The sequence below is a fragment of the Balaenoptera musculus genome, chromosome 5 (assembly GCF_009873245.2).
Source record: "Balaenoptera musculus isolate JJ_BM4_2016_0621 chromosome 5, mBalMus1.pri.v3, whole genome shotgun sequence".
Taxonomy (NCBI): domain Eukaryota; kingdom Metazoa; phylum Chordata; class Mammalia; order Artiodactyla; family Balaenopteridae; genus Balaenoptera; species Balaenoptera musculus.
The window spans coordinates 26,801,185-26,816,446 of record NC_045789.1 but is presented as its reverse complement, the minus strand read 5'-3'; the positions used below and the strand labels follow the sequence as shown (position 1 = coordinate 26,816,446).

At 38.2% G+C, this 15,262-nt stretch overlaps 1 protein-coding gene across 3 annotated transcripts in view; it reads right to left on the bottom strand.

Annotated features, from left to right (window-relative positions):
* Positions 1–15,262, bottom strand: part of LOC118895558 (hedgehog interacting protein) — a 92,603-nt gene that overhangs the window by 22,639 nt on the left and 54,702 nt on the right. For all 3 annotated transcript variants that reach the window (XM_036852837.1, XM_036852835.1, XM_036852836.1), the window contains exons 5-11: positions 12,261–12,412; positions 11,708–11,881; positions 10,952–11,095; positions 7,049–7,170; positions 4,642–4,765; positions 3,565–3,695; positions 50–131 (exon numbers count right to left, since the gene is read on the bottom strand). In XM_036852837.1, coding sequence (XP_036708732.1) covers positions 50–131; positions 3,565–3,695; positions 4,642–4,765; positions 7,049–7,170; positions 10,952–11,095; positions 11,708–11,881; positions 12,261–12,412 — 929 coding nt within the window. The remainder of the gene's footprint in view (positions 1–49; positions 132–3,564; positions 3,696–4,641; positions 4,766–7,048; positions 7,171–10,951; positions 11,096–11,707; positions 11,882–12,260; positions 12,413–15,262) is intronic.

Here is a 15,262-nt window from a genome sequence, read left to right as displayed (position 1 = left end):
ACTAAGAGAATATTACTTGACTTAATGGAATATTAAAAAAAAACCTCACCTTTTGGGATCTACAATTTTGTAGAGTTTTCCATTGTGAGTCTGGGTCATACTTTTACTACTTGATAGAACGTAAACTTCACCTATGAAGAGAGAAATACCAAAAGTTATTTCACAGTATTACAAAGCTTTACCTTCTGTTGCCCAGCAGATTATTATATATATATAATATGTATGTATATATGTATGTGTATGTATATACATATATTATATATTCATACATCCTCAGAAGATCACTTGCCTGAGTGCATCCAAATTCTGGTCGCTTCTCCCCACATCTCACTATTACTCCAGTGCGAGCAGATATTAATCTCTCACCTGGAAGATGGCAACAGTCTCCTAAACTGATCTCCCTGCTCCTACTCTTATTCTTCTATGTTTATTCTCAACATAACAGCCGCAGGGATTCCTTAAAAGGCAAGTTAGATCATATAAATTGGATCACACTCCTCTGTTTCAATACCCTCCAATGGCATCTAATCTCTCTCCCAGCAAATGTAAGCCCTGACAGTGGCCTACAATGTCCCCCCTTACTGCTCTGACCCCATCTGCAATGTGTCTAGCCTCACTTCCTGACTTTGGACATGCAAGGCAGGTTCCTGTCCCAGCCTCCTGTCTCAGGCCCCTGGTGTCCCAGGCTCCTCTTGCCTCAGCATCTGTCCCAGGTCCTATCTCAGGCTCCTGTCAGTAGACCACCACTAGATGCATTGTTCCCCTTTCAGGTCTGTGCTTAGGTATCATCTTTCTTGACTGTTCTATTTAAAAGTACACTTGTCCCAACTCCTAGCCATCTCTATCCCTCTTTACAACTAGATTTTCCTCCTAAGCACTTATTACCAACTAATGTACAATATATTTTTTTAAAATTATGTTTATTGTCCTCCTTTAGGATGTAAACTTCATGAAAACAGTTTAGATTGTTATCTCTTTATCTGCTCCTGTATCCCCAACTCCTAGAACAGAGCTTTGCACAGAATAGGTGCTCAATAAATAGCTGTAGAACGAGTGTGGAATGGCAAGTTTTATCTTGATTTATTCCACCCAAGATTCAAAGGTTTGGTTACCAAGTTGTTACTGTTAATTGATAATTTGAGGCCAGATGGCATTGGGTACTCCTTTTTAATTTTTAGCTTTTTAAACAAAATACATTAAAATAAATAGCTGGGGGGAGAGAGAGAGAGAGACCCTTGTGCTCAATCCCAGCTCCATGTCTCTGATTCCTGACGCCAGGCTGTGTTCCTGAAAATGAACTACAACAGATGGCGTACCCTCTTAGGAGAGAACCGCTCTCGTTTATTACCACTCCTTCCATATAATTCAATATATAGAACTGATCATATGAATAGGGAATTAGAAGCTGTATTTATGATTATATGTTTATAAGGCTTTAAAATTTATATTTGATTCTCATTCATGAAATAGGTCTTGATTTAGTCTATATTTCTCTTTTCTACTTTATTATTGTGTATTAAGCACACCCTACTGCTTTCTCACTTCTGGAAAGGATGTTATGGGATTTACATTAAAAACACAGACACAACAGAAAAAATAAAAATGACGTTAAAAAGCAAAGGAATTTAAGTAAAAAAAAATCATATTTATTTCAAGTACTTTATGTAGTTTACCGCATTTAGTCCTTACAACAAACCCATCCTAATTTTATAGTTAAAAAAACACACACACACACACACATAGAAAAAAGACTCTCAACAATTTTTGTTTTAAAAAATGAAAACTCTAACTCACTTTCTTATATGACTCTTAATTAAAAACCAAAGAGGTTTGCATTAAAGAGTGCAAGTATATTTATTTTTAATTATGAAATATACACTATGTTGTTGCTTTTGGACAGTAAGAACTGTATATGCTTCATTTCTTGGTTCTCCTCCCAGCACTGTATTAAGTGTGGACAGATATTTGGATATTTTAATGGGGGTGATGGTAATAGGATGAATGATGGTGAGTCACTGGCAGTAAGGTCTGGGGAAATCAAAATGATTCATCAACATGATTCTAAATACTCATCTCTAACTCTGCCACAAACAATGTGATCCTAATTTATATTTTAAAATCAGAATTTGCCAATGATGTTTAAATTACAATTACAGAAGATTTAAGCGAGAAAAGGTATCTTTCTGGTTCATTTGAATGGGGTAGGAGAATTTCAAGGGAAAATTGAATGCAAGATACTTTCAATGCTAGAACAAGAAAAAGATAGATTGGACTTCTCTTCTTTGAATCCTTATATTCCTGTGGCTTTGAAATCTGTGCGTTGTGTTTCAGGAAACTTGTCTGAGTCCCTTGGTAACCTAAGTGAATGGCATGGATGTGTTTCTGATGAATTCTCTGTTTGATGTAGGAAAACCAAATCTGCGTGTTTAGAGTAAATAATTCTGATTTAGGGACTTCCCTGGTGGCGCAGTGGTTAAGAATCTGCCTGCCAGTGCAGGGGACACGAGTTCGAGCCCTGGTCCGGGAAAATCCCACATTCCGCGGAGCTACTAAGCCTGTGCACCACAACTACTGAGCCTGCGCTCTAGAGCCCGCAAGCCACAACTACTGAGCCTGCGAGCCTAGAGCCCATGGTCCGCAACAAGAGAAGCCACCGCAATGAGAAGCCCGCACACTGCAACGAAGAGTAGCCCCTGCTCGCCACAACTAGAGAAAGCCCGCATGCAGTAACAAAGACCCAGCACAGCCAAAAATATAAATAAATAAATAAATTTATTTAAAAAATTTAAAAATTATTAATAATCCTGATTTAGAAAGAAACACAACTTTTCTTTCTTAATACCTAGAAATTTATCTCCAAGGCTAAAGGAGCATGGTAGCCATAGTTTATTTGGATATTATTCTTTAAAGGGAATCATTATGAAAACTACATTTATCTCTGAAATTTAAAATTGGTAGCATTTCACCCTTTGATTGGTAACATTCCAATAACAACTTCTTTTTGCTTGTTAAGCTGCATACAGTTTGATAACATACCAACAAATAAATTGTATGTTATCCCGGAGATTATCAATGAGAAGATAATTTCCATTCTGTTGGAAAGCAGATCTACAAAGTCAGATTATCTTGCACAAATTTCATGCCTCGATGGGCAAAAAAATAAGAGATAAAGTGAGATTCAGATTACAACAAATTTTAATTTATTCCAGGAGACATGGATAAGTGCAAAGGTTCAGATAGAGAATATAAACAAATGACTCAGCTGCATCAAAAATATCAGTAGACATTTAAAATTTTCTCTGTCTTCAAAACTCAAAAATTCTCTTTTGTTCCTGACTCCCATTTTTCTGCTTTATTACTTTCATATTTCTGGGGGGGGGGGATAAGATTTAAAGACCCCCAGAGAAAGTTTATTGGAAGAGAATACTGAATTGGTCATCTTTGCTGTAGATTACATTTCCAACAAATGGAGGATGAGATCGTTATACTTATTTTTCAGAGCAGAACAGAGCCTCTTGGGAAAAGATTGAGAAGGGAACTTAACAGAAATAGTTTGTACAGTACCTAATTCGTCTTCTCCAAATCCCAAAATGTGACCTGAAAAGTAACCTCTACAGGAACCACCGTTGCCAAGACAGAGTGGTTTTTCTTGCCATTGCTTGGTCACAGGACTTTGCTGGAGGGTTAAGAAATTCCTACAACAAAACATACCAGAAACCTATGATGAAAATATGCTTTTGCCTAAAAAACACAATAAAATGTTTAAAATAAAACTCATAATAAATAATTGTTGTGCCACAGACCTGGCTTCTAAAGGGAAAAATAATATAGCCCATAATGTGTGTGAATACGCCGAAGTTCCCATGTGAAGAGAAAGTACTTAAGATAATGTTTTGTTTGGAGGCGGGGTACTAAAAGTACCTGAGTCTGAGAAAAGCCCTCCCCTTCATCCAGAGAATGATACTTCCTCTCCAGGACTAGACTCCATGCTGTGCAATTAATCAGAGAGAGGGAAGATCATGGGGTCAGTACTCTTTTCTAGTTCCTTTCAGCGACCAAGCATATCAGCTCTGCCATATGCCTGAATGCCAGTGACTTGGGGAACAAGATTCTTATTTTGGGTTTCATCACAGAGTTTCTTATAATTATCCACAATGTGACCTCTAAACTTTAGGCTAAAATTCAATTTTGTAGCATTCCTATGAATAGAGACAAATTAAGGTCTGTTGCCAAAAGTCCCAAAAGTCTGGCAAAAGCAAAAATTCTTAGCCTTCCAGATAATTTTTAAAATATTTATACAACTCATGTAAAACCACAGTTTTCAATTTACTCATGATCATGGTAAATTTATGTTAAGGATGAAGAGAAGACTCTAAATAATATGAAATGTCTATCTGAAGACCTCTCTGCTCTTAAAAATTATTTTATGAATTGGATCAAGTATGTTTAAAAAGCATGTTTTAGGAAGTTCTTGAATTATCCCACCAAACATGGTGGAACTAAAAGTAAATAATAATATTTATGTGTGTCCCACACCTGACTTCCAAAGGGAGGCAATCATTTGAATATTTTATGATGGTTTGCCCAGTAATCAATGGATATGTCATTTGATCTATCAAACTGTGGTATCAGGAAACCTACCCATTACGATCTCCAAACACGTAGCTTCCGTAGAGTCTTTCCGACTGGCAGCCTCGGTAAACAAATCCACCAACCAAAGGACCATTACTGAATGGCTTGAATTCTAAAAGTGATGGCTCACTTTCTGGAAATAAATAAACATAACATTAGATCAAATGAAACGTATTTTCATAAAGGAAAAGTAATGTAGGCCACACCACAATTATTACAGTAATTTAACTCTGAAATGTGTTCCATGATGCGTAAGATGGATCCTTGTTGTAGATATTTAGTGAAAATAATTAGCCCTTTTGCGTAAATATAATGTAATTAAATATAATGTAAAGGGCTTCCATGCATAGCGGAATGAAATAAAAACGCTCTGCAAATGCTTGTTGTTATTATAACTGCCAAGACATATCAAATTTTCAATGACATTAGAATCTGGATATTTTGCAAAATCATGGACTTTAGAACTAAAATACTTAAAAAAATACTTAATTTTTTTAATATTGAATTTTTTGTAGAAATGCTTCTGCATATGCCTAGTAAACTGAGCCAGACCTCTCAAATTTTATAAAATGTTTAAAAGTTCAAGCTTTAAAGAAAATAAAGGTATGGTACATAAAAGGTCTTCAAAACCACATTTGTTACATATTTTAAAACACTGTCACTTAGTCAAGTAATATCTTCATTTAAAATGTTTTAAGAGTTTTGTTTATAGAGTCATGTCGTTAACAAAGTCTATTTCAGTCATTCCTTCAGAATTACATGTGGATAGACATGTATCTCAGTCTTTCCAGGCATGTCATTTTGTGCTTGAATACAGGGATGCCAGTTGCAATGGAAAAGATACAAAGTCAGCTGCAAATTAATCTGAAAATTACTTATTATGTACTTAAATAAGTCACTATCAACAGGAAGTATTTTAGGCAAAAGCTTCTGTGGAAAGACAGTAATTCTAAAGTCCTTCCCCCTCCCCATGTGATTATGGTGAATATGATATTATAAAAAGTAGAACAGATATGTTTTAAATAACCAGGATACTGAGAGGCAGCGTAACTGAAAGACTAAGGTCATGAACTCTGGAGTCAGGTTCAAATCTAGGTCCTGTCACTTTACGTGGTGTGACAGTCAACCTTTCTGTGTCTCAGTTCCCTCATTTGTACAATGTGGCCAATAAGAATGCCTACCACATAGCGTTTCTCTGTAAATGAAATGAGTGAAGTTTGCAAAGTGCTTACTGCAGGAGCTGGCATGTAGTAAGCGTTGTGGATGTGGTTATTTGGTTTTTTCCCCCTGATTTATCGAGGTATAATTAACAAATAAAATTATATATGTATGTACATATATATATGTGTGTGTGTGTGTGTGTGTGTATATACACATTGTAAAAGGATTCTGCGGCTGTGTGTTTAATACAGAAATGTAAGGCCATCAATATTGTAACCAGTTTCAGCTGAATCCCAATTAATGTGATTGTAGAATTTAGTTCAATCTACAAATATAGCCAAAATTCCCACAAGCTAGTGACTCATTAGATTTTTTTTCTAACCACATTATTCTTTGGTTTGGCTTTTATAAGATGCACACACACATACATGAATACCTGAAAAAAAATAAAGTAAAATAACTGAATACCACATGAACCAACACAGCTGCCTCATTCCTGGTACTAAGTAAATATCCGTATTGAATGAATAAATAGAAGAAGCAATCAATTTAATAATCTTTATCTACTATATTCCCTGAATCATAATCATTTTTGATATATTGTTTCCTCCAAAAGGAGTATATACAAAAACACTGAAAAATATTAACTTTATATTTTAATATGTATCTCTAAATACTCTAGTAATCATGTTATTAAAAATAAGATCTAAACATTCCATCTTCATGACTTGGGTAAATAAGTCATGTTTTTATAAGTCTATTACTTTGTTTTCTCTAAAATAAACGCCTTTAAAAAATACATTCTTATTTGAAACACTTATAATTTTCCTAATTGCTGAGACTAGTACCTTGGGTATTGAGAAATTTCTTACCTTCAACACTTGTTTTTTTCCTCTGTATATAAGATGTTAAGACAAGTTCTCCCTTATATATTAAATAAATAGAAGGTATTCATCTCGATTCTCAGATGAGCAAAATATAAACTGCTAACTTTTGAAAGTCCATTAAATTTTTTGGACCTACAGAGCACCATTCAATCCACGGGAAAGGTAATTACCCAAATGGAACCCCAAGAGCTTGTAAGAGTCACTGGACCTTTAAAAAGTGAGCAATTGACGCCCTCACCATGGTTAGGCCAGTATTTTGATGCTTTCCCAAATGCTCATTTTGCAGAAATCCTTTTCTCTTCAATTAATATACTAAAATAAAACAAAGCCCAAAGTAAAGCCAAATCAACAAATTATGCTCTACTTACCATAATCTTTTCCCTTAATTATCTGTAGGATTCTGGCTGATGATCTGTTCTTTCCGTTGGAGTCTGAACAAAGTATTGTTAAATTGATGTTTATGTCAGTGGGGTGTCGATCCACAGCACATCTGCGACAAAATGGGGGTGATACCCATGAATTCCAACCGGGGTATCTTCTAAGCTCAGACCAGAGATTCCTGACATAGGAATCCTTTGTGGGCTGGCAAGGATCCTATGGGCAATTTAATTTGGAACCTCTAGAAACCACCGAAGGAAACATCCTGTTTGCTTACTCTGCTGAAGTTTAATGATCTCTGGAGTGTATTTTTTAATTTCTCCTGGTATCTACCTCCATCATGAATGTGCACACTGACCTAGAACATTCGTTAGTCTGTTGTTAAGGAATAGCACATGTATAATACACTGGTAAAGTATAAGAGTAAGAAAGGTGGCACCATCAATTCACATCTGCAACACGTGCTACAGAACACTTGGTCTCCAACTTAACGATGATTCAGCTTTATGACGCTGTGAAAGTAGTACACATTCAGTAGAAACCATACTTCCAATTGCGAGTTCTCATCTTTTCCCGGGCTAATGACACGTGGTACAATCCTCTCTCGTGATGCTGGGCAGTGGCAGCTGCAGGTCCCACCAGCCACTCTGTCACGAGGGGAAACAACGATACACTGACACCGATTCTGCATCCCCACAACCATTCTGCTTTCCACTTTCAGTACAGTACTCAATAAATGCCGTGAGCTATTCAACATCAAACAGGCTCTGTGTTAGAAGACTGTGCCCAACTGTAGGCCGGTGTGAGTGTTCTGAGCACGTTTAAGGTGGGCTAGACTAAGCTATGATGTTCGGTAGGTGAGGACCATTAAGTGCATTTTCGACTTAACGGTATTTTCAACTGCCGATGGCTTCATCGGGACTTAACCCCATCATAAGTCACGGATAACCTGTAATAGTTATAGTATTAGTTTTGTGTTTCTTACATAGAATCACTACGTTCTAAAGTGTGGGCTGCTCTAACGAAGGAAAGAATGCACTCCAGTTCAAGGAATAAAATAAAGCTGATCCCCACAACCATTGAGGTCTTTCACGTGGATTCTGACTTTGTGTTCACCCCCCAATCTGGGGCCAGAATATTTCTGTGACTTAAGCCACTGACTGTAAAGTCCATGGGGATAGAAACCACTTCTGACCTCTTTATCACTGTATTTCTACTCCTTAGTTCAAACCCAGGAATACAAGAGGGGCTCAATATTTGTTGAATGTTTAAGCCAGTGAGTGACTAGCTATGGGAGTTTGGGTTGGGGGAAGAATGAAGTTGAATAACATTTTTGAAGTTCTCACAAATTTGGAAAACAGTCTTGCACTGTTTTTAGGTTTCTCAAGCTTGGCATTATTGACATTTGGGGCCAGATATTTCTTTCTTTTGGGGGGAAGCGGAGGTTGTTCTGAGCATTATAAGTTATTTAGCGGCATCTCTGACCTCCATACACTCGATGTCAGTAGCATGATCTCCTCCTTCCAATCTGTGAAAACCAAAAATGCTTCTAGATATTGCCAAATGTCCTCTGGGGGCAAAATCATCCCATTGAGAATCACTGTTTTAGGCCAATAAAATACACTAATGACAAAAACAAAATCACTGGGGCTATTAAATAAATTACAAAATTAAAAAAAGAAATCTGAGAGTAGATTCTGGGGCTTAAGAGACATAAGAGTCATATGCAGCAATTATTAAGCAACAACAACAGTGAAACAAAACCTGTTGGCTCCAAATGATCCTATTCATATTAGCCTGACCTGCCAAAGGTGGGTTAGTGGTTCTGTGGCCACAGTCACTTTCTTGTCCTCATTAATTCAATGATTCGCAGGATACAATGTCTGGCAGGGATCCTGACACAGCCCTGCTGTGACTTAAGGTGGAACCAAGTCCATACAGGGTGAGAAATTTTTCCTGTACTGCTTTTCTTTTGAAAATGGAGAAACTATGACCGAAAAAGGTTTGTGTTTCTAACAAAGAAAGAGCAAAGACAAATTTGGCCAGGTCTCCCAAAGGTGGAGTTGCTGGAGACCATGAGGTCTAGCTCTGACTGAATATCAAGTCCACCAAGAACCACTTGGCCTTTGCCTTTTTAACCTTTAGTCTCATATAAAAAAGAGTGCAGACAGTGAAACTTCTCAGTATGATACTATAAGGATGGATCCATGTCATTATACATGTGTCCAAACCCATAGGATGTACAACCCTAGGAGGGAACCCGAATGTAAACTATGGTCTTTGGGTGGTAATGATGTGTCAGTGTAGGGTCATCAATTGTAACAAATGTACCACTTGGGCGGGGGAGGTTATGTATGTGAGGTGGCAGGGGTTATATGGGAAATCTCTGTGCTTTCTGCTCCGTTTTGCTGTGAACTGAAAACTGATCTAAAGATTAAAGTCTTTAAAAAAAAGGCAGGGGGAGGTGCCCGATGCCAGCTACCTCAGAGTGCTGGCTGACAGTCATCAATCAGATGATGGGCACATGATATGTGGTTTGCTACTCTGCACCAAGGTGCTTAGTAAAAGCCAGCTTTACTTTTAGCCAATAATGATTTTAGTTTCCTTTCTGCTTTATTAAATCCTCCTTTGCTTGAAATACTCTTGGAGGGAGGCGGACTGTTCAGCCCTCTACCGTGGGAAGAGGTAAGACTCCACAGCACGGGGATCCTGCCACACGTAAGGTCTGTAAGGCACCTCGCCCTGTGTTTTCACACTGGGGGTCGGGACCCCCCGGGAAGGTTGCATGAAGCCTCCAGTGGGATTGTGGTGACTCAGGCTGCTCGACTTCAAAGTGCTGCTTTGTGGTGGTATCTGCCGGTTCTGAGCTCTAGGAATGGAATGTGACAGTTTCATCCACATCCTGAAGCCACCTTAAGTAGTCCCTGTCGCCCAGATTTTAAGATCTGCTGAGATGCCAAAAAGGAAATGAACTGTAGACTTGGACTTTGATGGAGGGGAGATGAAGGGCAGGAGGGATTATAAAAAGAAAAAGTTCAACAAATACTCACCTTGCACGTAGTGAACACTCAATAAATATTAAATAGCAATAATAACTAGTAAATGAATAAATGTGGCCAGATACCCCTTAGTATGAATAACAGACCACAGATTAGATAAAGCTTTCACCATAGAATTGCTATATTACACTTCCTAGCATTTTTCAAGTATACCCCAAATTTCTCATTCTACATTCTTAGCAGTCCTTTCTTTATGGTTCATTGTAGTAAACAGTCAATCTGAATTCCTTTAGTATTTGTAATTTCTTTCAAGTAAAAAAATGTTAACATTTAGCTCAATTCCTTCCAAATGACACTGCGTCATCATCTGTTAAGTGAAGCTACGATAATAAGAACCATAATTTATTTAAAATCCATCACGTGTGTCAGATACTCTGATTCTTCACTTACAGATCTGTATTTAATCATTACAGCATCCTTGCAAGGTGGCTATTACCATCCTCATTTAATGTATTTATAAGGAAATGAACATTTAGAGCGGTTTAAGGGGACCAAGTTTATTATCTGTCTGAATTGTTCAGATTGAAGTCTTCATCCTGACACCCGTCCACCAGTGTTTATCCAATAATAACTCTCCAAAATGTTAAGGCGATATTTCTCTGTGAACTTGTCCTCTGCCTTGCCTAATCTGCCTTCTCCATCTGCTTCACACATTAATAGAAGAAAGAGGGCAAAATACTGGGTAAGATAAGATAATGAACCAGTGTAATTTGAGAGGCATAACCTTGGATACCACTCTTGGCTGCTCCGCGCCGGGAAACCCTCTTTCTTTCCCCACTTTGCGAATCCCGGCCCTGCTGTAAGGCGGGAGAGAGGACGGGCTTGTGTTCTCACCTGCCTGGATCGTGGAGGCCGTGGGCAAACACTTCCGGGGGCTGGTTGGTGCTGTTGAAGTGCGGGTTGCTCCTGGGTATGGAATAAGGCACGTGGCACATGGCAGTATCCACGTCCAGCCGGAGCACGGAGCCTGTGAAGTCGCTGAGGAATCGGAGGACAACGTGAGTGCCTTCCGTTTTTGTTACGTATTGCACCTACACTCAATGCAGGGGAGTTGCCCTATGGCTAAAAAAACCACCCCCCGCCCCCCATTGGAGACAAAATTATCAAAGTTCCAAATTCCATATCGTGGGGAATGAAACCAGAGGCAGTTTGGTTCCAGACAAGTGGCAGCACCGAGACACAGCTCGACAGTGGCTGAAGGCTGCAGCATTCATTGGTGGTGCGCCGCTTTTGGCATCCGTCCTCTAAAATGCTTTTTTTTGCCAAACCACGTATTTAACGTCCCCCAGGAAGCTCCGCTGGACAATGTTGGTCCATTAGGTAGAGTGTCGAAGGCAGCAGGGGTGTGCAGGGCAGCTACTGCACAAACCCCACAGCAGGAATTCGTTTTAGGCCATCTCAGTAGAGCGACTTTCAAAAATATTATAACAGCATATTTATTTGAATTCCTCTTCATGTTATAAATGCAGATGCTGATAATAAAAGTTGACTATTTAACCGAGGTGATATAATTCAAAGACATAAGTGATATAACTCACTTAAAACATTTTACCATCAAGGGGCACCTGTGTTTTTGTGTGATTTTTTTACCTTAACCCATCCATTTCTTCCATATCATCCAGAGTGATCATCCCGTCACCGAGGATTATGTACAGAAAGCCGTCAGGACCGAAGAGCAGCTGTCCTCCCAGATGCTTTCTGTGGAGTTCTGCGACTTCAAGAAACACTCGGGCTGTTCTCAGATCAACCTGATGGGGGTTTTTTCTACGTGGTGGGGAGGAAACAAACCATGATTGTGAAAGATGTAAGGTGAACCCACAGAAAGTAAATAGGGCACAGAGGGGGAAGCAAACACGTGGCATGTAAATAAGCAAACATACTGAAAATGTAGCCAATAAAAATTACTGAAAAATTACGTTAGCCTCTAGGTTTCCAAAGTGGCATTTAAGTTGAAAGAGAATTGTGGAAAAGTGCCAAAGCTACCATTTTTCCCAATTTTCCTTAAAGACACACACGGGATTTTTAAGCCAGATGGAGATTGGGGTTTAATTATTGCCACCTGATGGTTAATTATTTGTAACTTCTAAACAAAAAATTATAAAGAGATAATGAGAAAATAAGGTTACATGTCTTTTACTGGTACCTGGATACTGTGTATTCCACAACTCTGAGAATATGGTCATGAGGCCCCATAGCCCACCGCTCTTGGTTGGTGGTATAAGACACATAGAGCTTTCCATTTTTCTTGTAATTGGGATGGAATGCAAGGCTTAGTAGTCCTCTTTCATCTCCTCCCTGCAGTCAAATGAAAAACACAAAGAATTGTGAAGTTAATTATGTTCTTTATTGTGTTTCAACTGGAACCCCCAAAAGAGTCTCTTTCTTTCTCCTGGATAATCTTTGCCCAAACTCTTTTCTTTTCTTCCTTGCCTACTGCACAAAAAGGATTATAAAACATTTCACTTTGCGGAACTCTTTAAGGGTTAGAACAAGACAATTGTCTTGTGTGGTTATCTATGCGCAAGACCCTTACACCACTTTTGTCAAGTGATTTGTGTATGTAATCTGGGGAAGCTAGGAAGACAAGTTTAAGTGCTGTGAAGAATTCTTTGCTGGGTTACTAGGTTGCCTGTAGTTCACAGAAGACAAATAAAAAGGTTCATAATCAGCAGTGACTTCTAATCCAAGTCTCCAAAACCTAAAACACAGTGTGGGCTGCCAACTCCCACTGTCTTGGCAATCTGTTTAGAAAACAGTTAAATTGCTTGTGTAATATGTAAACCTTTGTTTTACCCTGGAGGCATCTACATCAGTTGTCACAACCGTGGTGGTCTGTTCATCATAGCTAGGTAATAAGCAGCCTTGGCCTCTCTACATGGAAATGAGGTATTTTTACATATATCCCTTCGCTGCCTGGAGTTTTTTTCCTTATAGAAAAATGGAGAAATGAAAGGAGAGCTAAAAGCCAGGGCTGGGATGGGGGTGGGAGAAATCCTAGAGAGGAAAGGAGACACTAGGAAATAAAAGAAAAATCCCAAACAACCTTCTTTTGTTATTGTATGAATGTCAAGAATTGTATACATTAGGCATGCCAAATGCTGTAACAATTAAAACATCATCGTGTGCTTAAATAGAAAGGCATTTTATCTTTATTTTCTGCTAATTCAGCTCGATGAAACTCAATATGGTCTTAGCATTTGTTTTATCCCACAAGTAGTCTAGGAATTTCTATAATGAAATCAAAGTATCTAAAATTATCTAGATCAGAGACTTCAAGTTCATATTCTGGTGAGCCAAGGAGCACTTCCTCTGTACTCTGCTGAGTTATGCACAGCGGCGAAAAACGTGGCAGAAATTGAAGGTTGCGACTGCCGCTAGGACATCACCTTATACACGCTGTTTCATTCAACAGCACAACATTCTTATGGCAAAAAGCTGTAAGTTACTCCTTAGAAGTGTTAGAGGAAAAAAAGTCTCTAATACTGCCATTTCTTCACAAGGCTGTGCTCAATCAAGGAAACGCTCTCCTGCCTCTGTCTCCCAGAATAGCATGTGTTACTAACAAAGCACAGAACTGTTTGTAGTTTGTGTGCTACAAGGATTTGTGAATTTAAAGCTTTAGGCATAAAAGTTCACTTTTAATAAACACTGTTTGTTTTATTTCCCAGATTAGAGAAAAACTGCTTTCAGAGGTATGCCATCCAAAGCGGAAAACATCCAAACTTTAAGAGTGTGTAAAATAATAAAGTGGATGCAAATATCCCAGACCTACCAAATTATTATTCAAATGTCAAAAAAGGCAGCCTCTTCATTTGCATATCACGACATGATTAATTTTAAGCACAAGAACAAGCTCGCTGAAGGGTAAGTCTCTGTGACTAGGATTTATGAATGAGCCTTGGTTTTTTGGGTCATCTTGTTATGATGATTTTAATATTGACTCAACATTGCTGTTTTTCTTCTTATATCTTCAGTAAATAAACATCTCTTGCCTTTCTTATGAGATATTGAAAACAGGGATGTATAACTAAGATTCGATTGTAGAAAAGCCACTGCACATGTAAACCTCCTTGATAGATGTATAAGGAGGCCTAGGGGTGGGATTTAGTTTGTGATTAATTCCTCTCCGCATATATTTCCCTCTAAAGCTGTGAATGCAGGGTAAGTACTGCAAACCCACTTCACAAATGTTTGCGTTCCACTATAAGAAGCCTTTTGTTGAAAGTAGTTCTTTTGTAGTTTTTAATCAAATCATCTGAAAGACAATTTGAGCTGGCTAGCAACATCGTTTAAAACTGTGCTGGTTGCTTTTCGGGAATTAGGAACGTAGAATTCATGCACTGTAGAGAGACAGATGGGAAAAGAGATTGAAATAAATCCACAAGCGATAGAAGACAGTCGTTTACCTTCAAGATTCACCTATCACACGAATGAATTTAGAGGGACATCACTGACTTTTATTAAAGGGCCAAATATGGAAACAGAATGAGACATCTGAATGACAAGGATATAAATCAAAAACGTCATTTTAAAATGTCCTGAATTTTTCAGGTTATAGGATTTACATCTGTGTAATCATTACACGTGATTTCATTTTTTTAAAGTCAACTTCCAGGTGCGAAGTAGTGTTCTGAGTGGTTTAGAAACATGACTAATGACTCAAGTCATTTCAGAGAAATACTCACTTTCATAACTATATTGATGAAAAAATTTAACGTTCTATATGTAAATATCCTAGAGTGTCTCTCGAAACTAGCTTTTAAAATTATATCGTATAACACAACTCTTAAATGTTCAGAGATTGGGAAGGAAGGATATATGACTGCTGTCAGGAGATTTAGCTTGAATTAGCCTGCAAGTTATGCTGTCCATTTAAAGTATGTTCCTGACAAATCATAAAGATGGAGAAGTATGTCCAAAATGTTTTCCTTAGTCATGTGAGAAGCAGCAATGTGTCCAAATATTCACATTATACTTTGTACTTTGTTACTAATACCGATAGCTTTGTGTACACATCGTGCTTCTGGGAGCGTACATCACTGCCTGAACCAAATGGGCAACAAGTAATTTACAAGCAATACTTTCGGGTTTCTTCTGTTTGCCTAACGCTTTTTTTTCTTTTTTTTTCCAAAGAAGGTTTAACTT